The 22,221-nt window shown below is 37.0% G+C and overlaps 3 protein-coding genes across 5 annotated transcripts in view; 1 reads left to right on the top strand and 2 right to left on the bottom strand.

The window, feature by feature from the left end:
* The first annotated feature begins 440 nt into the window (after positions 1-440).
* Positions 441-8,000, top strand: hmbsa (hydroxymethylbilane synthase a). Of its 2 annotated transcripts, none has more exons than XM_067438803.1 (14): positions 441-652; positions 1,463-1,516; positions 2,222-2,294; positions 2,596-2,645; positions 2,755-2,810; positions 3,762-3,839; positions 4,071-4,148; positions 4,341-4,416; positions 4,614-4,727; positions 5,238-5,276; positions 6,075-6,194; positions 6,313-6,366; positions 6,483-6,569; positions 7,108-8,000. In XM_067438803.1, the coding sequence occupies exons 1-14, from the start codon at positions 626-628 to the stop codon at positions 7,276-7,278; spliced, it is 1,077 nt and encodes a 358-aa protein (XP_067294904.1). In that variant the 5' UTR covers positions 441-625; the 3' UTR covers positions 7,279-8,000. The 2 variants fall into 2 exon arrangements, with proteins under 2 accessions (XP_067294904.1, XP_067294905.1); XM_067438804.1 differs by lacking the exon at positions 441-652 and adding an exon at positions 1,296-1,379.
* A 60-nt stretch (positions 8,001-8,060) lies between these two features.
* h2ax (H2A.X variant histone) lies at positions 8,061-8,742 on the bottom strand. The gene has a single exon (XM_067438805.1). The coding sequence runs from the start codon at positions 8,638-8,640 to the stop codon at positions 8,212-8,214; it is 429 nt and encodes a 142-aa protein (XP_067294906.1). The 5' UTR covers positions 8,641-8,742; the 3' UTR covers positions 8,061-8,211.
* Positions 8,743-9,123: 381 nt separating this feature from the next.
* Positions 9,124-22,221, bottom strand: part of c2cd2l (c2cd2 like) — a 37,232-nt gene continuing 24,134 nt past the window's right edge. The window contains exons 3-15 of one of the 2 annotated variants that reach the window (XM_067438801.1): positions 22,040-22,135; positions 19,300-19,419; positions 18,837-18,950; positions 17,370-17,483; positions 16,994-17,096; positions 16,239-16,371; positions 15,522-15,586; positions 15,219-15,340; positions 13,885-14,056; positions 13,649-13,768; positions 12,890-13,023; positions 12,121-12,358; positions 9,124-11,168 (exon numbers count right to left, since the gene is read on the bottom strand). In XM_067438801.1, coding sequence (XP_067294902.1) covers positions 10,915-11,168; positions 12,121-12,358; positions 12,890-13,023; positions 13,649-13,768; positions 13,885-14,056; positions 15,219-15,340; positions 15,522-15,586; positions 16,239-16,371; positions 16,994-17,096; positions 17,370-17,483; positions 18,837-18,950; positions 19,300-19,419; positions 22,040-22,135 — 1,785 coding nt within the window. In that variant the 3' untranslated portion in view covers positions 9,124-10,914. The remainder of the gene's footprint in view (positions 11,169-12,120; positions 12,359-12,889; positions 13,024-13,648; positions 13,769-13,884; positions 14,057-15,218; positions 15,341-15,521; positions 15,587-16,238; positions 16,372-16,993; positions 17,097-17,369; positions 17,484-18,836; positions 18,951-19,299; positions 19,420-22,039; positions 22,136-22,221) is intronic. The other variant, XM_067438802.1, reaches the window with a different exon arrangement.

The raw sequence follows: 22,221 nt of genomic DNA, 5'->3' as shown, positions 1-22,221 counted from the left end.
TAAATGGAATTCAGAAAAGAGATGTTGTTTCTATTATGTAAAAAATGATTATGTAAAAAATGACAAGAATTATGTTTTTTATGTTAAACCTTATAATATTAGGCTACTTGGTAAGTTTTACATACACAAATATAATTGGTGTGCTGAGGTACAGAAGTTTCCCCCAGCTGTTTTATAATTACTGTCCGTATTACACAGATTCCATATGGAATAATATATAAATATTATAACGTCGCAAGATTCATACTCTTACATTAAAAGGGTTTTTAAATATGATTTTCAAAATATTATAAAGTTATAATGATGTCCCGGAGTATAAAAACGGAATATTTCATTTAAATATTCGTTTTAATTACTCAACATTGAGACATATTTCGTTGGGTTGAAGTATGCGCTGTGTGGCGCTGCATGACGGGCGTGAATACATCCACAGCCCAAGTTGCCCAACGTGTGTTCTTGGCAGACGGAAGTATCTTTCCCGTCTAGGTCACACTTCAGAACTTAGGTCGAACGCAGAGTTTGCGGTAGCAGTTGGGCATTTTAGAAGTCAGTCACTCACTCAACCAAAACAGTTGTTCAAATGAGTGAAAAATCTTGACGATACAGTTCGGGGAACAGATCGCTGATGTCTGGGAACGTTAATATCTCTCAAGTAAGTGTAAAAACTAGATGGTTTATCGCGCAGCGGCATAGGGTGATGTTTCATTGGCTCGGTGAACTGCCATTTTAACCGTTCTGTCTTTCTATTGGTGGATGGGAAAAGTTCGGAAGAAGTAGGCGGGTCTTAAAACATGTGGACCCAAGGAATGAATTAAACCATGAATTAAACCATGAGATTTTGAAATAGGCACCCACTTGGTGAATGTTGATATACAAAATTATATACATTTTTAAGAGTCATACTTATATCTAATAACAAGTGCACCGTAATGTAGCGATCTCTTACTCTATTTAGTCACATGTGAATCTCAATAAACATAATTCTCTGCGAATGGCCAAACTCCTCGTGATCTGACAATGCACAATTAAAAGATAAATGTAATCTTAACGACCCTCTCTAAAACTTGCCTTATATTCTCATTCTGTTTCTGAATTTGAACGTCCGAATAAGCAATAGAAAAAAGGACAAACTGGGTTGAACGGCCAACATTTATCTGACTTCCATCTGTGTGCACTGCATCAGTGCAGTGGTTTATCAGCACTGCCCAGAAACACAGGGTGTGGGGAATGCAAGGACACTGTAAAGAATAAAAAACCCTCCACCAGTTGTTCATTCATTCAGTCATTCATAAGGCCTTGGATCAAGCACAACATCTTCTACAGTCTGAACTGTAAAAGTGTCCACAAATAACATGGAAGGTCCATTCAAGTATATTAGAGTGAGAGTCTGATGAAACTATTTTACTATTGACAAGAGTTGAGGTGAGCATTTTGACATTTTCTGAAATTCTTGATCTTGCAGGAAGGAAATGGCAAAGTCAGTCGAGTTATTCGCATGGGAACAAGGAAGAGCCAGGTAATGTAAAATTTTCAGTCCGTCAACTATTCTGTGCGATAATTTATGAAATAATTCAATAATCTTAAAATGGGAGTATTTTCGTGCTTAGTTATAAAAATATAAAACATAGAAATGTGATGGTGCATAATTATATGATAAGATGTATTGAATGTAATGTTAATAAAAAAAAAATTCATAATGTGTTCTTTGAAAAAAAATGGTATTTTTTCCATTGTGGTTTGGCTGTGGGTCCCTGGGTCTGTACAGGTTAATATCTCTTTAACATTAATAATTTTATTGGGATTTGCGCTCAAAAGAAATGATCGGTTTGGACAGTTAAGTTAAAAACATGCAGTATTAATTGATTTTATAGTCTGGAACCGTTATAAATTGAGGGTAGATAACAAAATGGAAATGGGTGTTAACTCGCGTGCTTTAATCAGATAGAAACTGGCCCTAGGTGCCTCTGTAGTAATTGGTGGGAGCATCTGCAAACATTTAATTATAAAAAAATTGTAAATTTGTTTCTTAACATCTGCATACTGAGGTTAGTTAAAATCGTCATAAATCTGAGAATTAAATAATTAAATAAATTAAATAATGACTTAAATGCTTTTGGAGCTGCTCTCAGAGAAAATGTATTCCACATATATTGGCTTTATGGCTTTATGACATTGATGAAATACAATTTTTGTACCTTCTATAATTGTCTGTGTCTCTCAGCTGGCTCGCATTCAAACAGACAGTGTGGCCGGCAGACTGAACGAGCTTTATCCAGACCTTCATCTAGAGATAGGTAAGAGAGGAAATTTTGCCCTGCATAATTTGTATGAATTCCTTCAACTTTACTTGTATTGCATTTGTCTTGTGTAGGTCAATTAAATGCATAGATTTTCCTCTGTGCATGTTGTCCCCATGCACTCACTACTTGCCTAGAACAGAGAGGGATTGTGTTCTGCTAAGAATGTGTAATCTATACCACCGCTCCACTGCTGAATCCTACTGTCTGTGTCAAAAGACGTGAATGATGATGTCAGAATTGGAGCCAGTGTTCACAACTATTCGGTTCTTAACCTTTTTGTGTGCATGCATTTCAGTTGCTATGTCGACAATTGGGGACAAAATCCTGGACACTGCATTATCAAAGGTAGAAGTCCTTCTGCAATTTAATGTGTCATGATTATATTTTATGGATTATGGTTTGTGTTGTCTGTAAAACAGAAATGCACTTGACCTTATCAAATGCGTTTTCTTAGATTGGCGAAAAGAGCCTCTTCACCAAAGAGCTGGAAAATGCCCTTGAAAGAAATGAGTAAGTTTGATAAAAAACTTAGGACTTATATGAAGGGTTCCCCTTCTAAAACCCTTATTAGAAAACATAAAAAGTCAGTTGATTATGCCGTAAAATACTTTAGATTGACTTACCCTGTAATTATTATGCTTTCAGGTTTGTTGATGTGACATTTTCAAATATATATAACTTTTGCTCATATTTACTGTATTCAACTTTTTCATCCTCTGTTTTACTGGTTACTGACACTACATCATAGGGCTGCGCAATATATTGAAATTATCGAAATATCGTGACATGCATATCGCAACAGCATGCAATATCTGAATGATTTTAATAGGCTATTTCAGCATTGTAAAAAATGTTTTAGGTTGACGCAAATAGCAGTGAATATACTGGGCACACGACTTACTTGTGACTTGCTTGATGTTAAAAATAGTTATTAAACGCAATAACTTGCGAAAACAACTCCTTGCAGTCTCGCGCTGTCTGACACACACACAAGCGTGCACAAGTCACCTCTCTGAAAGTGTGTGATCTCTACAGTTCTGTTTTGTGTCTTGTTACACACTCAAACTACCAAATACACACACTCATTTATTTAACATACATTTTTGCTAAAACGCTGCTGGTCACTTTCAGCAGATGCTTTCTTTTCCCAGAAGGAATGTGAAACACAAATGGTATCATTCTCAGTTTTTAAATATTTTTTAAATATAATTTAAAAGAATGTACGCACTAATAGCAATATCGTATCGCATAACGCATTATTTAACAAGGTATTGCATATCGCATTTTTCTTCAATATCACACAGCCCTACTACATCAGAGGATGTGAAAGATGTTCTCTTAGACTTGTTTATGTGTTTTGTGTAATAAACCTTTATTAAGCATGCGATAACTTTTTATGGTGACACATTACACAATGCAATGGAGGTTATTAATATTTAATATGTGTTTTGTCCACACTAGAGTGGATATTGTGGTGCACTCTCTCAAGGATTTACCTACCTCATTGCCTGCTGGATTCACTATTGGAGCAATTCTTCAGTGAGTACCACAACCATGACATCTAACAAGTAAATATTATTTAATGAATGAATTTAAATGAATTGGTAGATTTAAAAATATGTATTTAATTCATATAGTTTATTTAATTTATGTACATTTTTATTCAAAGTTAATTGAATAAATTCATATTTATGAGTTGTAATGACCAAGGGCACTGCTGTAGGTAGTTTGAAAACCTGTTTGTGAAATGTTGCACATTGTGTTTTGAAGGCGGGAAAATCCCCATGATGCAGTGGTGCTTCATCCAAAGAATGCTGGACTTACCCTGGACAGTTTGCCAGAGAAGAGGTGAGCTCTGTTTTCTTCAACAATCTAGTCAGGCCAAATGAAAGTGCAGGCATCCATCCTAGAGAATTTGATTGATAAACAAAATAATAAAGGAAGATCAGCAGTTTTTATAGTGATGGCAAAATTTCAAAATCTACATTCTGTCATGTCATTACAGCTACATGCACTTACGTCTCTTTTTCCCCCCCCCAGTGTGATTGGCACAAGTTCACTTCGCAGAGCAGCTCAGCTGAAGAAACGATTCCCTCAACTGGAGTTTGAAAATATTGTATCCTGCACTTTCCTTTGCTTTCGCATCTGGGGATGTTTATGTATTATTAATGGGAGCAGTTTTATCATTGATTTTGATAAACCACCAAAGCCAGCACATATTTCCTGGAAATTTGTTGTACCAGCAAGTTTATATATACTGCATATAACATTTGAACAGTATTAGAGTCTTCCTCCTTGACTTTACTGCTATAGAGAGGGAACCTAAACACCCGTCTAAAGAAGCTGGATGAAAAGGACGACTATGCTGCCATCATTCTGGCCGCAGCAGGCCTCAAACGGATGGGCTGGGAAGACCGAATCAGTCAAGTATGTCCACATACATCTGAGTAAATTGAATTATCAAAACAAGAAAACTTCTATCCATTGGTTGTTGATTGAATCGAGCCAGATCGGAACGTGAGCTTACAGTAAATTGTAATAAAGGGACTACATTCTTAGAGAAGTCTGGCATACATCATCAGAGAGAAGTCTGTCGCTTCACTAGAAGATAGTTATGACATTTTAATAAAAGATTATTTCAAAAAATAAAACATGCATGAATATTTCTCAATGAGATCAATAACATACATTCAGAAAATAGAAATAGATTTGCATTCTATCCATGCTAACTTTTCTGTATAGGACCGTTTGCTAAGTTAATATTAGTCATTGGCTTTAGACCTCAAACAGTAATTTCATATGAGATGTGATGTATTAATGGGGAAAAACCCATATCTACCAACCACTATTCTAAATATTGAAGGTATGTGGTGGCTACAGCAGTGTTTATAGTTTTAATTGATAATGCATTCATTGTAGTTCTTCTATAAATTGCAGATTCTCGGCCCTGAAGATTGCATGTATGCAGTTGGCCAGGTAAGTGTGCAAGCGTGCACAACTATTTCACTGTATTTTGCGTACGTGAGTTTTTGTTGTAGATGGCTATTGCTGCGCGTTTAGCTAGAATGCCATACAAAACCAAGCCATTGGGCCACTGAATCTGCATTAACGACAACAGCTGGGGCAATAGCCTTAGTCCTAATGGGTTGTTATCATGGCTTTCAAAATCCAGTGTTCTGTATTTTGCGTACGTGAGTTTTTGTTGTAGGTGGCTATTGTAGATGGCTATTGTAGATGGCTATAAAAAGAAAAGAAAAAAAAGAAAGAAAAAAAAGTGTGTACTGTGCTAATTAATTGAGACTTCTTACAGCTCTTACAGGTTGTTGGCTTTGTTTGTTTCGTTGCTTCTATTGCTCTCCCCTTTTTTGTAAGTCGCTTTGGATAAAAGCGTCTGCTGAATGATTAAATGTAAATGTAACTATTTGTGAACTATGAAACTGCATTAGGTATTCATGCACTAGATTTAAAACAGTGGCAATTTCTCCCCCCATTTGTTTATACCCGTAATGCTTTGCACCTATTATTGTGTTGTTCATGCGAGAAAAGCAGCAGGTGCAAACCTAACTGTTAGGGCTTTTTACAAACACTAAAGGAAACACCTGTGAAACAAGTTGTCAACGGTTACAGCCAAAAAAGTACAGTTTTCACTACTTCCCTGCTGTGAAGACATTGTATACATACTGTAACTTCAGAAATGTGGCACTTGACCTGCAGAACTGTTTTCTTAATTAAATGTAAGTCAGTAAATAAACATAAAATGTGACTTGTGTTCAGGGAGCACTGGCAGTGGAAGTCAGAGCACAAGATAAAGACATTCTGGAAATGGTTTCTGTCCTGCACCATCCTGACACGGTGTTGCGATGCATCTCAGAGAGAGCTTTCCTCAAACAGCTGGTGGGTTCCCTTATACACACATGAACTAAAATGCCATTGGATGTGGTTCATATATAATTGGCCATATCCCAGCTGTGGGTTTTTAATACTCCTGTTTATTCATTTGTTCTGCTTTCAGGAAGGAGGCTGCAGTGTGCCTGTTGCTGTTCATACAGAAGTGAAAGGGTCCATGGTAAAGAGCATGTTTTTAAGCTACTTCACTCAATGTAAACTGATGGCAGTACAAATCTGAATGAGTGTGGTTGATGTTTGTATATTAGAATAAAATCAGCTCTTTTCCTGTTTCAGTTGTATTTGACTGGAGCAGTTTATAGTCTGGATGGAGCTGAGTGCTTGAAGGACACTATGCAGACGAGTGTGGAAATAGACAACAAAGTAAGGGTCAAATATACTATACACTACCATTCAAATGTTTGTGGTCAGTAAGTTTTTTTTTATTCAGCAAGAATGCATTAAAGTAAAGACTTTTTCATTGTCGCAATTTTTGTTTTAATTTCTATTCATCAAAAATTAAATAAATTGATTAAATTGCATCACCATTTCCACAAATGTATTAAGCAGCACAACTGTTTTCAACATTGATAATAAAAAGAAATGTTTCTTGAGCAGCAAATCAGCATATAAAAATATCTGAACCTGAGGACTGCTGTCTGAATGAATGTCAGGAATAAATTACACTAATATATTTGAAAATATATACAAATAGAAAACAGTTATTTAAAATTCTAATTTTGTCAAAAAAAATTTTTTTTGACCAAATAAATGTTATATGGTGAGCATACTTTTTTTTTATTTAAAAAAAGTTTTGTGTACCCCAAACCTTTGAACATTAGTGTTTATATATTATTCTTCAAAATTATATAGTATATCATTTAACAGAATTATAACCTTTATTCCAACTGGTTTCTATCAGGTGAGTGAGAGTGCCCAGGAGTGTGTACACGTTGCAGTCACTGCCAACAACATATCATCATCAGCCCTCAATGCTGCTGAGAAACTGGGGATGGATCTGGCAAATGTTCTCCTTAATAGGGGGGCCAAAGATATTCTCACAACAGCCAGGAAACTTAATGATGCTCGATAACTTTTTTATTTTTTGCACTGGAGTTAGTTAGGACTTTCTCATGCTGTTAACTTGATAAACAGTACACTCAACCTGTATGATCTGTAGCTGAAACTCCAGAGCTTATATAAAACCATGATTGTGTGAATATATCAAGTCACTTCAGCTACTATACCTCAGTTTAACAATGTGACAGCACCAATTTTTCTGTCAGCTGCTCACACACACAAGACAAAGTTATACTGTTTTTGACTGCCATCATCTCTCAGGCACATATTATGGAAAGTAGTATATTTTGATAGTATTCCACTAAGGATACAGCTGCCTTTATGAGCTACATAAAACATGCTCAAAATTGATACCTTTTTAGAACTGGCTATGGTTTAATATAGAATGTAATATTTAACAAATTGTGAGTTTTATATATAAAACAGCATATCCTAAATCTTCAAAATGTATGTTTTATCACTGTGAAAAACTATACAACTAAATATCAGTATTTAGAAGCCAAGACCAGTTATTTCTTAAGAGTTTCATTCTCAATATAAGATTTATTTTGGCAAAATGTGCAAGTAGTTTACGTAAGCAAGTTTCTAGACGTAGAATATTTATGCATTTAATTTGATCAAAGAAAACTCCATAATGTGCCTTTTAAACGTGTAATCGAATTAAACCACAATGCCAATGGTTTGTTACTATAGCAACATGAGAAAATGTGAATAAAGATTATCATTAATACTAAACTTGTACACTTTACTTTGATCACGAGCGACATCGACCGAACAACACTGCAAAACAACAAGTTTGTATATAAAAAGACAATTTAATAAGTAAAAAGACAACTCAAATATACAGGCTACATCACATTCAAACAAATGGAATTTGCTCTTTTCAGACGAGTGGGGTGGCCCTTAAAAGGGCCTTTGGGTGAGTTAGCTCAGGACAGCATAGCTTTTAATACTCCTGTGACTGGGAAGATCCCTTCTTTCCAGATTTGCCAGAGCTAGCAGCAGCCTGGCCAGTTTTCTTGGGCAGAAGGACGGCCTGGATGTTGGGGAGAACACCACCCTGAGCGATGGTCACTCCTCCGAGCAGTTTGTTCAGCTCCTCATCGTTACGGACGGCCAGCTGAAGATGACGAGGGATGATACGAGTCTTCTTGTTGTCTCTTGCAGCGTTTCCCGCCAACTCGAGAATCTCAGCGGTGAGGTACTCGAGGACGGCAGCCAGATACACGGGAGCACCAGCACCTACTCTCTCGGCATAGTTGCCTTTACGAAGGAGACGATGCACTCGGCCGACGGGGAACTGGAGACCAGCACGGGAGCTGCGAGTCTTGGCCTTGGCGCGGGCTTTTCCACCGGTTTTACCTCTTCCAGACATGATGAAGTTACTTCCTTTCTCTGCTTGCAGAAGAATTCAGTGAGATGTTCTGTAGACTTGCTGCAGTATTTAAGGACTGACTGAACTAGGCTTGAATAGTCCCGCCTACCGTTGTGATTGGTCACGCGCAGTGAAAAACTGCGCGGATTGGCTGTTAGATGCAACCCTAGAGCGGATGTGATCTTCTATTGGCTTAATCTTACTGTGCATAAACAGCACAAACTAACGAACCAATCCGAGTCCATCGAAATGTGCGCGAGCTGGTTGAATCCTGATTGGTTTGTACGGTTTGTCTCCGCCATCATTGGTATTTTGTTTTGTCAATCAATTTTGGGCGGTAAATTCAAACCAACAGAACACATTCCCTCTGAATTTTAACAGTTTCAAGTGCAACCCTTATATATATATATAAGTGTATATATATATAAACACTTTTAACTCAACATTGTTAGAACATGTTTTGGGTAAAAAAAAAGAGGAATCGATTTTCAAAAATAATTTATTCAGAATAAATTAAACATCAAATTAACCACAATAATATAAAGCTCTGAATACCTCAAATGGCCCACTGCCTTTGTTTTAGATAGTTCGCTGTCATATAACATTTCTTCTCAGGCTTTAAATTATGCTCCAGGAATTACACTGGCTAGCAAACAGTGCTCCGTCATTGATTCATGAACTGCGAGTTGTTGTTGAATTGCTTTTCTATAACGTTAGTTGTTAGTTTTGATTAGCTTTTCAGAGCGCTGATTATTTTTATATAAATCCGATAGAACCAAAGGCTGAAAGTATGCACAACTTCGTGCAGGGATGGGGGAGGGATAGGGCAAGCGCGATTCCTTAAAGGGATAGTTCACCCAAAACGAGATGTGTGTTAATTTACGTTGCTTCAAAAATGGGTTCAAAGCTTACTTTCGTGCAGATAAACAGCCTCGGTCACCATCTCTGATCCATACAACGGGAGCGAATTAATCGAGTTTATGATGATATCATTTTGAGTTAATGATTCCTTTATCACGAATTACTATACTAGGTACAATACTAGAAAATAATAAAAATCTTCTCTTTAATATAATAAAAAAAAGCTATCTACTATGGTATTATGACGAAAAAGATCAACTTGTGTTTAAGAAAAGCTCGTGCGGAAGTCGGTTCCTCTTCATTGCAACTAAGTTAAATGAATTTAAGAGGAAACGTGGTCGTATGTTACTGGGGCAGCGTCTGTTTTGTTCAAGAAGCCATCTCTGGAAAGAGAAATAAAAAAAAGATATATTAAACATGTTTACCTTATTATATCCCCTGAGGTTTGTTTCACGTGGGCCCTGAAAAAGCACTTTCCCCACTGCAGATTTTAGTTCAAGACGTTCATTTACAATAATTTGTGGAATAAGTAATAATAAATATACACAAATGCAGTTTTTTTCCTGTAGTGTCTCCCTAGTGTCATATGAAGGGCTCAAACTTTACAACCAAAACACACAAACGTAATTGAGTGAGATATGTCTACGTTTCCGTTTTCTAAAACAAATGAAAAAACATCATTATAAAATATTATTAAGCCACAATAAAAGTCAAACGTACCACTATTTGAAAACAGGGCGTAATATCCCTTCTAAATGCTATATCAACAGCAAAACGAGAACAAAGCTCACAGCATGTCTTAGCATAACTCTCGAAATACTCCTAATAATGAGATCAGGAGAAATGATTTAGCGCCGATAACAGTAAACGACACACAAACATGATAAAAAATAAAAACGACAGAAAATAGCTCCCCAGCATTGTAAACAATCAGATTACGATTAAAAGTGCAACTGATGAAATAAAATAAATAAGAAAAACAATACAGCGACAATGTTGGAGGCATCAATAGTCATTGATCTATGTCGCCCCCTTGTGCTCAATAACCGCATGACACTCCCGTCCATTTTGAGTTTCTCGAGTTTGTTCGCCCATAATCATCCACAAAGCAGCCTTTCCCCTTTTTCAAATTAATTTCATTAACAATGCATCCATAAATGCTCATATCCTTTTATTTTCCACATTTAAACGCGTTTTCTATCCTGAAAAGCTGTAATCATATGTGAAGGGTGACATTCCAGGCAGGAGAACACCAAAGCAAGGCTGGCTTTCCGGGAAAGTATGGTCTGAAGGTATGAGGTTATCCCCCAAAGGTTGTGGACAACCAGTATATAACATAAATCATTTTTCACACTCATTTGACTGGTGCCTGCACCATCTCTCTTTAGCTCTTCTGTCCTCTCTATTTCTCCTTTAGTTATCTGTAGTGCTGGATCCTCCATTGGCTGTGCTAGATTTGCCCTTAGTCTTGGATGAGCGGAACGAGAAACGTTTGATGAGACGACGGGAGAAGCTTCCAGACTTCTTACGGCTGGTGGAGGAGCAGGAGGCTGTGGAGGAGTCATTGCCCAGGTTGGAAACATCCTCGTGGGACTGACTAAAACTGGGGTCTTTTTCTCTGTTTTTCCTTCTGAATAGTAGCTTGGTACCACTGCGGAGGAATCCCACTGCAACAGAACATACATGTACATAAATAAAAAGAAAGAAGAAATGTATGTTGAAAGTAAGACTAATTTGCCACTGGTTCCTCAAGATTTTCCTATGGCTTAATGTTTTTTTTTTCCGATTTATGACATGAGGTCAGATGCAAACATAAAACTTGACGATACTTGTGCGTTTTGCTCTACAACATAAATTATACACACCCATATTGAAAACAAGAATTTTGAAGCAGTTTTTAAGAAAAAAAAACCTGTATGTTTCTAATAAGTAACTAGATTAGAATGTTTGGGGTGTGCGTGAGTAATTTACGTTACACGTGTGTAAAGCAAATCACTCAGTATTTTCAGATTATGTTTTAATTCGATATTTTAATGAAATTAAATTAATTGATTTAATTAATTAAACTGATTTCTGATTTTTTTTTAACGCTTATTAAATTTGAGTGATTTATCCATGTTCAATGACCAATTTTATATGTGAATAAAAGCCTAAATTAATTATGTTCATCATATAAAGCGATCATGTCTCTTCAGAAGACTTGAATTGAACCACTCGATTCATATGGATTTATTTTATGAATGTTTTGAGCGTCAGAGTTCAGGGTGAAAAGTGTATCAGAAGATGGACAAAAATCTCCCAACTTTCATTAACAACATCCTCATTTGTGTTTCAAAGATCAATGAGATGGTTTTGGAACGACATGAGAGCAATTGATAAAGGAACATTAATTATTTAATTTTAAATATCACTTGTTAACTATATAGCTGTATATTACTGCCATATGGACATTACATTGACAAACACATCTCTGGCTGATAACAAAATACTTTCTAAATTGTAACATTAAAACAAGCATTTTCTGTACAACTGCTTTGAAACCATATGTATTGTGAGTATAAACTCGAAAATAATTTCCTAATAAATACATTAAGGGAGACATTACAGATAAATCTACACCTTTGTGATCTTTGAGGCTACGAGTCTCCAACCCTCCGGTCGATCCGGTCTCCGACTCCGCGTCATCCACGGACGGTCGCTCTGACGCATCAGATGGTGTGGTCTCGTCTGTTTCCTGATGTGCGGATGCTCCGTGGTGGTTTGTGGGTCCGCTGGGAGAATGCGCCCCCTGTAGGGCTGCGTCCATGGCTGCAGCATAGCCCACTGATAAGGCTGAGTCATCCTCAGTAATGGGGACCTGTGGGAAGGACAGAAAATTAGTTTTAACATAGTGTTCCTCATGTACATGTCCTGCAGGCACAGCTGAGGAAGACAACATCTCAGCAGTGTTTGCAAAGGCTGCCCTGCTGTCAGCCGTTCTGTGAACCCTGTTTGTTCAGACAGTGAATTTGAAACTTAAACTTTTCGATACCCAGACGAGGGCATATGATGATATATGAGATGTGATATGAGAAGACTGAGCTTCCGATGACATTGAGATTTACGAACGTATAGATTCCAATCTTTAAAAGGAAGTTAACATTAGTTAAATATGATGTTTCAGTTATAACATAATAGAAGTTACATTGGTCACAATTAAAACCTATCCAAAAGGTGTCCTGATGAGTGTTACAGCAACATTATGTGAAGGAAAAAGATGACTTAAACATTACCCTGGGGAAAAAGAGACTGTTCTTGTGATTGTTTCCCTAGACACTTGTCTCATTGTAACCAAGCTGTTTATATGACACCGATTAGAAATGTCTGTGTACACAATGTTCAGACTGACCTTTGACACCCCAGATATGATGAGAGTGCTGCGTTTAGTAGGCGTCTTCTTGGGTACCTTACTGGCTGACTCGGTCAGCTGTCGTATGGCCGTTTCTGCTACGGGATCCAGCCCATTAGGGAGGGTGCCTTCTGCTTGGGAATAGCATACAAACACAACAGGATCACAAACTCGCACTTAATTTTGTTCAAATGACACTTTGAAAATAAGGTTAAAAACGATAAAAAATATTAACAAAACATATTATAATATGAACAAAAATTATAAATAATACATTTAATGTATAACAAATTCAAAATATCAACAAAAAAACAATATAAATTAAAAAACAATAATATATACAACAATATATAAATATGTTACTTTATTTTCTGAACCCTAACTTTTATTTTATTGGAAAAAAATTCTATAACTTAAATTTACTTTTTTTCTATTGTAAATATATTTAAAAATGTCATTTATTCCTGTGACAACAAAAACTGAATTCCTTAGAAAACATTCTAATGCGCTGATTTTAATATGCTGAGAAAAAAATACATGATTATCACTCTTGAAAATAGTTGTGCTGCTTAATATTTTTGTGAGATTCTTTGATGAACAGAAAATAATTTGAAATGGAAATATTTTCTAACATTATAAATGTTTTTACTGTCACTTTTCGTCTATTTAATGTTTCCTTGATGAATTAAAGCACACATTTCTTTAAAATAAATGGTAATGTGAATTGTCTTAAAATGCAAATCTTAATGTTAAGCTCACTGCTGGGGGTTGGACTGGCGCTGGCACTGGTGCTGGTGCTCTGCAAGCTGTTTGTGAGCACGCTGGGAGTCTTTTCAGTCACCTCCACCTTTGAGGGAGACCTAGACGGAGAGTCTCCTCCTGCAGTTACAGAGGAAGAAACAGGATAGTGTGCCATTTCTGTGGTACTGGAGAAAGAACGGCATGTGTGTTCTCAGTGTTACTCAGTCCTCCTGCCTGAATAATCTGGCCCTTACCTATTTTGCGGTCCAGTTTTAGTCGTGACTGAATTGTGGTTACTGTGGTGACAATGGTGCCGTCAGGCATGATGGTGCGGTCCACGTCCACCTTCTTCGAGGGAGTGACCGAGGACCGCAGTGGAGTCGCGTTTTGGCAAACACGCAAATCACTGGACTCCAAATACAATAGCTATGGATACAGAAACATAAGATCATTAGCTTAAACATAATTCATACTTTAAAAAGATATCTGTGACAACTACTATAGTACAGCCACAGATTATCTTCCAAAAATTACTAATAATACACATTCATATATTTCTATTTACTTTGTCTATATGTTCACAAACTAAAACATAATGATTATACGCAGCGTTTAAATAGTGTTTGTACCTGTAAGATTATGTGTGTAACAAGTACAGTGTTAACTAAAGTACTAGGTTAAATAAAGAAATAATTCAGTTATCGAGTTAATCAGAGACAAGATGATCGTTCAGTTCACAAGGCAGTCCACTGTAATAAGATATGTTTTCTATTAAATAATTCACATTGACATTTAGAACAGGGACTTATCAGCATGTTCAGAAAAGTGAACACAAGGCTGGTGGAAGCCTTAAAGGGATAGTTTACCCAAAAATGTAAATTCTGTCATCACTCACACACCCAGTTGTTTTAAACCTATATGAGTTTCATTCTTCTGTTAAACACAAAAGTAGGTGCATGTCTACCATGAACTGTCTGGTTACCAACAATTAAAAAAAATACATTTTGTGTTCAACAGAAGAAAGAAACTATTTCAGGTTTAAAACACTGACACTCTCCACACTGTTTTATCATGCTATCCATATGTGAGAATTATGTAGTGGTATGTAGTCTGTCTGTAGGGCATGTTAAATGGATCAAAAGTGACAGTAAAATCAGCTATAATGTTATAAAAGATTTATTTTTCAAATGATTGCTCTTCTTTTTAATTTTCTATTCATCCATTAATCCTAAAAAAACTCATCAAGTTTTCCACAAACATATTAAGCACCACAACTCTTTTCAACATTGATAACAAATATGAAATGTTTCTTGAGCACTAAAGCATATTGTTTCGGATATATTTCTATAAAATGTATTTTTATATATATATATATATATATATATATATATATATATATATATATATATATATATATATATATATATATTACTCTTTTTGCTGTATTTTTGATGAAATAAATGCAGCCTTGATAAGCATAAGCTATTTCCTTTTAAAAGATTTAAAAATCTTATAGAACCCAAGCTTTTGAAAGGTACTGTGTATAAAATACAAACTCATTCTGAATTCCACTTTATGCTGCCCTCACCTCTAATGTTATGATAGCAGTTTGAGGCAGACCATAACCTGGAGCGATGGCCAGTTTCTGTTGTCCATTAGGAAGTCTTTTAGAGAGATCCAATGGTAAGGAAGCAAGACCAGGCAGAAAACCTGTCAGCCCGAAAAAAAGAAACAATTATTTGTCAAGTAAATAAAAAAATATATACTTGCAATGAAAACAAAAATACACAAAATGGAGAATATCAGTCTTGAATCATTCACTAGATCATCTGATATGTTATAGATTTGCTTCTATAATCTTGGATAAACTATTGAATGAAAAGTGACTCACGTTCTCCTTTGCTGTTTTTCTCCACAAGTCTTACTTTGAGTTCTTTGGTTTCTGGTCCTACATCCCTAAAAGATAAAAACAGGCTTAGATTTATCGCAACTAAATAAAAATTAATCCACACACACACAAATGCGCACACGCACGCACGCGCGTGAATATTGGAGATGAAGTGACATTTTATTCATTAAAATAATTAATTGTCTTGTAACTAGATTTTAGTTTATGAAATGGCTGTACATTTTCAGTATTGTGGTAGACTAAATATCCCCTTTGGCCTCACAGCAGTAATCTGTATGCTGGCTTTGAGTATTAAATCGGCCATTCTGGTAATTGGTATCACAGGAAATAGTGATGTGTTGTGAATGGCTGTAATTAAATGTGCTAAATAGCTCTTTGTTTCTTTGGGAGTTGGCTGCATAAATTTACAGAGCAATTGGTGGAGCTGCTCACAGCTTTACACCTTCATTCATGACAGAGGGGCTGCCATTATAAACCATACTTTGATGAAAACACACCATTGTGTAAAACGGAAGTGGCGAAGCTGACCTTTAAATGTAAGGTCAGAGAATATCCCATTGGATTACCAGTCTAGTTCTGCAGTTAAATTAAAAAAAACTACTTGTAAGAACAGAAATGACGTTGTCTAATAGAACATTACATTATTAGAAACATTTCCTTGTAATATTTCCTAAGTGTCAATAACATAAGTGTGCTTACAGTGTAAAGTCGTCAGTCCAGTGCAGGGCTGCTCCGGGACTGGGGGAAGGAGTAAGGAAGCCGGTTCTGCGTTCAATGGAAGGAGTGTCCAGACTCAGCACGCAACAAAGCTCTCCTACATGAGTCTGACATCCTTGAAAAGAAATCACTTATGAGAAAATTATCTGCACTATAAACTGTTAAAGACTCTGATTCCCATGCTAAAAATGGCCAAAACTGAAAAAAAATAGTTGGATGTTTGATGGAGTATTTCTGTGCCAAAAATACTCCTGGTTTCTCACAAGTTTCGGAAAGTTTTTTTAAAAAATATGGGCCTATGTGACAAGCTCGGAATTTCCTTGTATGGACACGCATGTCCAGAGCAAGAGAGCACATGATGGGGCACACATGCCCCATCAACACGCTTTGTCCGGTTTTAGGGGAGACATTGTATTGATCTCAGAATTGATTCCGGGATGGGGACCTAGTAACATTGCCAGGGTCAGTTGCTGAATAAGACCTGTGCGAGCAAAAGGCAGGACCAATGCCGTAAGGTGCGTTTCGTGGTGATGACGCTGAAACTGAGATCATTTGCCAGCTCAGTGGAGCGGTACACAATGCGCTAGTTTATGATCGAATCAGAAAAAAAATGCACAAGCACGGCTTCTCGAGAGAGAAATCGCAGCTCATAACCAAACTTAAGACGCTGTGGAGACATTACACGTCACATCCTGATGCCATATTGTTTAATCAAGCAGACAATCGCATTTTTATACCTTTTTTGACATCAGTTGCTCTGAGTTGGTGTACCAAAATCCGCTTGACAGGCGTGCTCTGAGATGGAGGGTTCAAACTACTGATCTGCTTCTCCCTGGGGAACTATAACAATAGGGAATGTTAATGTTTTATAACATGAAAGTCACATTTTTCACAAAAGTCAGTTTTCCTTCCTCGTTGTTGACCTTAATCGCATGTCTTGTATGTTTTGTACTGATAAGGATGTCATACATCCCTACATGTAATACATCAAACACACCCAACCAAAACATATAAAATCCATATGGATCTGTCGCAGTGTTCAGTACACTTCCAAATTATCTCCACACACTAACCCCTACTGTGTGATATAGCAATCAGTACTGGTATTTTTACCGCGGGGCTTGATACACAGGCCCTCAGGTTGAGGATCATAGCAGGGTGTGTTGTGTATAGCGTGTCCTCCACCAGCTCGGCAATCATATCACTGTCCACCTCTACATCAGAGCCCTAAAGACAAAAATGTCAGTTTATTTGCATAGTTATAAAAGTAGTTTCTTTTAGACCATTTAAAAATTGTAATACATCAAAAGCTGAAAGGAACATGACCTATAGCCCCGTTTCCACCAATATTACCCGGAACAATTTGTACCAGGAACTTTTCTCCCCCCAGACCTGCAACTGTCTGCGTTTCCACCGCGATCTAAAGTTCCGTGAAGATTAGGCAAATTAGTAATTAGTCTGGTGATGTAGGACTGCGCGGGACTGCTCCTCCAAGTCAGTGACAGACAGTAATCATTTTTGCGCGATACTATCCATGTTTAAAAGCACACTTTTTTTTCATTCAGATTGAAAGATTGAGTGGACTGTTTACATGAGACATTATCTAAACCGATCTGGTGTTTACGTGACTTTCAATCACAATCATTTTGTGACATGCAGTTTGTCTGCCGCATCAAAAATGTCAATGCTGTTTTCTGCACCAGCTAGAATGTGTTAACTGTAGCCATAGCAACTCTTAACAGCCACCAGGACTAATACAGTATTATATAAGCTATTTATTTGTTGTAAAGTGTAATAATCATCTCAGAAAAAAATTAATTCTTCTGTCGGCGCAGTTATGGTTAAAGTAAAAACTGCCTGGGGCAATATAAGCTGTGTCATTATTCCAACATTATCTTCTTAACTTACGAAATAAAAAGTTTACCCCTCAGAAAAATGAAATTTCCTCTCTTGTCAACATGTGTACGGCACGCGCTGTCACGTCATGTAAGGACGCACACTTAAAAGTAATCGGTCAGGTCGTTTACATGGTGACAAATAAACTGTAAAAAAATTAATAACAAGTATGGAAGAGATTCAAGCTGTGCTGCTTTTGCTGGTTTACTAAAGAGGTAATTAACAATGAAAGAAAAGAGCACTAGCATATTCAGAAAGCTTGTAAAGCTAGATTTAAAATGACAATGTTTATTATTATCAGCTATTACGGACATTGAACGTGAGATGGCTGAGACGAACGCGTGCCATCAGACAGAGAGCAAGGTATTTAAGATATTTACTGAACGCAGAACGAACCTCACAAAAGACTTTTAAAAATGACGGTTGAAATTAAAATGCTAAACCAATCAGAATGTTAAGCGCCCAAGTCCCGCCCTCGAAAGTTCCTGAACTTTGAAAAAGTACTACCTCGCGAGCAGGGCCGTTTGGAGGGGGAAATATTTACCCGGAACTTCATTAAGACCCTGGTTCCTGCGGTCTAAACACACAGAGTACCACCCCAAAGTACCACCCCAAAGTTCCTGGTTCCTGGGTAAAGTTCCTGCGGTGGAAACGCGGCTTATGTGACCAATATGTCTCCTTTACCTCTTTCTGGACTCTTTGGCGTGATTTTACAGTTAAAGAGAGATGAGGTTGCTTGGAAAAAGTCCAGGACACAAGGAGGCCCTCTTCTTCTACTTCCTCTAGACATACCTGCAACTACAGCAGCCAATACAGAACATTTGATCTTTTTCACAGTCATTTTGCAAAAGTAATATATTCATCGATGGCTGCTCCATTTTTTTTACAACCAGAGATGAAACATTAAACTGTGGCACTGCGCATCAAGTGGAGTCATTTGCTTGAGATGAGTATCGCATGCAATATTCATAGCCACCAAACCTCACGATCTACATTAAGCTATTGAGATGGAAAAAACTGGCAAACTGAGAAGTTCGTTCATTCATGTGAGCAGTGGCAGGAGACGTCAGACTAATGAAAGTTGAGTGTGCAGCTATGCAGACTGATGCAAACTCACAGATGCAAATCCATTTCATTTGTATTTTACCTGGGCTTGCATGGGCTTCATCGTGATCTGGTAGGTATCCATGGAAACAGCTGCAGGTGACTGCTGAGTGACAGATACGGGGAACGTTATGGTGTCGACCGAACAATTGCACTGCAGGACCTGAAAGAGGTTGAGGCAATGATTGACAAATAATGACTGAGGGGGACACAATATGGTACCTTCAAAAAATAAAAGCCACAAAAACACTTTTGACAGATAAAATATATATTGAAGGCAACTTGATAGGTTGGACACATTCACCCTGATTTAAGAGTTTGAGTGTTTAAAGGGTTAGTTCACCTAAAAATTCTGTCATTAATTACTCTCCCTCATGCTGTTTACCTTCAGAAGACAAATTACGATATTTTTGATGAAATCCAAGAGCTTTCTGACTCCTCCATAGACAGCTATTTAATGAACACTTTCAATGCCCAGAAAGGTAGTAAAAACATAATTAAAATAGTCTATGACTCAAGTGGTTCAACCTTAACATTGCTTATATTTTTTTCAACAATTTCTTCTAATCTGTGTCACACTCTTACGCTGTTGACGCAGTGTAAAACAGTGCAGCGCTTCCAGAACACTGGCTTACCATTGGCCGTCGTTGTTCAAGTGAGCACCACAATGCATGCACAGCGCACAAGTCGTTCTGCCATAAAACATGGAAGTGCTGCACTGTATAGTCACATGGACTATATTAACAATGTCTTTACTACCTTTCTAGGCCTTGTAATGGTTAATTAAATAGCTGTGTATGGAGGGGTCAGAAAACTATTGGATTTCATCAAAAATATCTTAATGTGTTACAAAGATGAACAAAGATCTTAGAATGACATGAGGGTGAGTTATTAATGACAGAATTTTTGGCTGAACTAATTATTTCAAAATGAACCGCATGCACTGCATACAATGTCTGAGCTCTACTAACATACACAACTGAGGATTGCATCTGTCAAATGAGCTAAAGAGTAGCGTTTCTCTTAATGCATATGTATATCAAAATTGTTATTATTGCAGTTACCTGAAATTATGATTTCAATTTACACCATAAAATATGAAAAATCATACTATAAATATGAAGACATATACATTTATATACATTACTGTGCAAAGGTTAAGGGTTGGGGAGATTTGGGGAATGTTTTTTTTAAAGAAGTCTCTTGTGCTCAACGGGGCTACATGTATTTTAGCAAAAATACAATAAAAACAGATATATTTTGGCAGAGCTAAAGTTCAAGTCTTTAGTGTCACTTGTCTGCAGTATTTTTTACTTAGTATTACGCCGGCTTCACACTGCACGCGTAAGCAGGGCGTAGGCAGCGCTGAAGCAGCGCGTGTGTAAAGCAGTAGCAGCGCGCACACTTTTTCCTTTCACACAGGCAGCGTTTGTCGCGCGCAGTTGTCACGCGCAGTTGTATACAGAGTAGGCTACTCTATAATGGATAAGTTTGCATTTCTCTTTAATGTATTTGAAATGGAAATAAAGCAAAGATTTCTCATGAAGCTAATTTTATTTTAAAAATTCGTTTCACTTGTTTTTTTATTTCGTTCAGTGCGAGTTTTTGATAGAAGAAAGGCCATCGCACTATATGTCCATGAAAAGCAGACTACTAAAAAGAGAAACTTCAGGAAATTGTCTTGAAATATTGGATAGGCATCAAATTTACATGCATTACCCATCATAAACCTCTTAAAGATAATTCATAAATGAATTAAGAGGAAAAAGAGGAAACTTCTTAATGATATATTGTAGGCTAAATAAGTAGCCTTTAATTTTTTTTAAATGACAAAATAACGCACATCATAGTCTATCTACATTTCTATAGTGCTATATTAATGTGTGTGCATTCTATTTACCTAACCATATTTAGTTGTTCGTTCGTGAGACAACGAAAGATTGTCAAAAACACTTTAAAATGACGTACCATCAGCACCAAGAGCCGCTCACACTCACCAACTTCCTCCCATGCTTTTTCATTCACTTGCAAGTCTTTATAAAGCAAATTGTGTGGATCATAGAGAACTGTGTGCTTCTCAACCTTCACGATGAGACGAGTGTCGTCTATTGCTGTCTTTCCAGGTGCACTCTGAAGAACACTGCCTGACACCACCTGCTTTTGTTTATCGTTTCTGTTTTTATGCCAGCATATAGTTATAATATATACATAATTTAATTCATATTTAATTTAAGCTAAACTGGCATACATTATTTAAAATTAGTTTTGTATCAGGCAAAAACTTATGGCAGTGACTTCGGTTTTTGTGTAGAACTTTTTTTCCCCCACAGTGCCAGATGTCATATGGTGACTGAGAAACACAAGGAACACTTCACTAAATTATTTCATGGTTAAATGTGTTATTTTTCATGTTAACCAGGTTAATTTTGATCAGAACATTGTGAGCAGCGCGTCAAAAATAGACCTGGCGCCGAAACGATCGCGGCACTGACGCTTCTGCTCTGCTCCTGCTACGCGCCGCTGCGCTGCCTCTGCTGCTGGTGTGAATGCACTCATCTGTTAACATGAGCGCTGAAAAAAATACGCGCTGCTTACGCCCTGCTTACGCGTGCAGTGTGAAGCCGGCGTTAGTTTGTGATACTGAAATTGGTTGCAAGAACTGTCAAAAATAACAATATTGTGATATGTGACGTTATCTTGAAATACAATTACTCATATTTTTTGTTAGATTGTACAAGCATTTTAGTAACGTTTATTTGGTGTTTTAGTAACTAAGAGCTTACCATGCTGCGTACTGATTGGTCGGTGCAAGTCACACAGTCAATGGATGCAGAAGTTGGGAGCTGAAGACTGTCATCAAAGGTGATTTGAATGGAGCTCTGAATAGAAATGAATAGAGATTGTCAGTTAGTTTATCTGCATATAAACTAAGTGAAGAAAATGACTTTTGGGGTGCAATCAATCT

This window comes from Pseudorasbora parva, chromosome 3 (assembly GCF_024679245.1).
Source record: "Pseudorasbora parva isolate DD20220531a chromosome 3, ASM2467924v1, whole genome shotgun sequence".
NCBI lineage: Eukaryota > Metazoa > Chordata > Actinopteri > Cypriniformes > Gobionidae > Pseudorasbora > Pseudorasbora parva.
Note: the sequence above shows the minus strand (reverse complement) of the source record. Positions and strands in the feature narration are given on the sequence as shown.

What these genes read in the sequence shown, in the direction of transcription:
- h2ax (XM_067438805.1), bottom strand. Translation starts at nt 8,640, where the DNA reads ATGTCTGGAAGAGGTAAAACCGGTGGAAAAGCCCGCGCCAAGGCCAAG.
- hmbsa (XM_067438803.1), top strand. Translation starts at nt 626, where the DNA reads ATGTCTGGGAACGTTAATATCTCTCAA. An exon ending in ACTATTGGAGCAATTCTTCA is followed by an intron (nt 3,840 to 4,070) that starts GTGAGTACCACA and finishes TGTGTTTTGAAG; the next exon opens with GCGGGAAAATCCCCATGATG. An exon ending in GCATGTATGCAGTTGGCCAG is followed by an intron (nt 5,277 to 6,074) that starts GTAAGTGTGCAA and finishes ACTTGTGTTCAG; the next exon opens with GGAGCACTGGCAGTGGAAGT.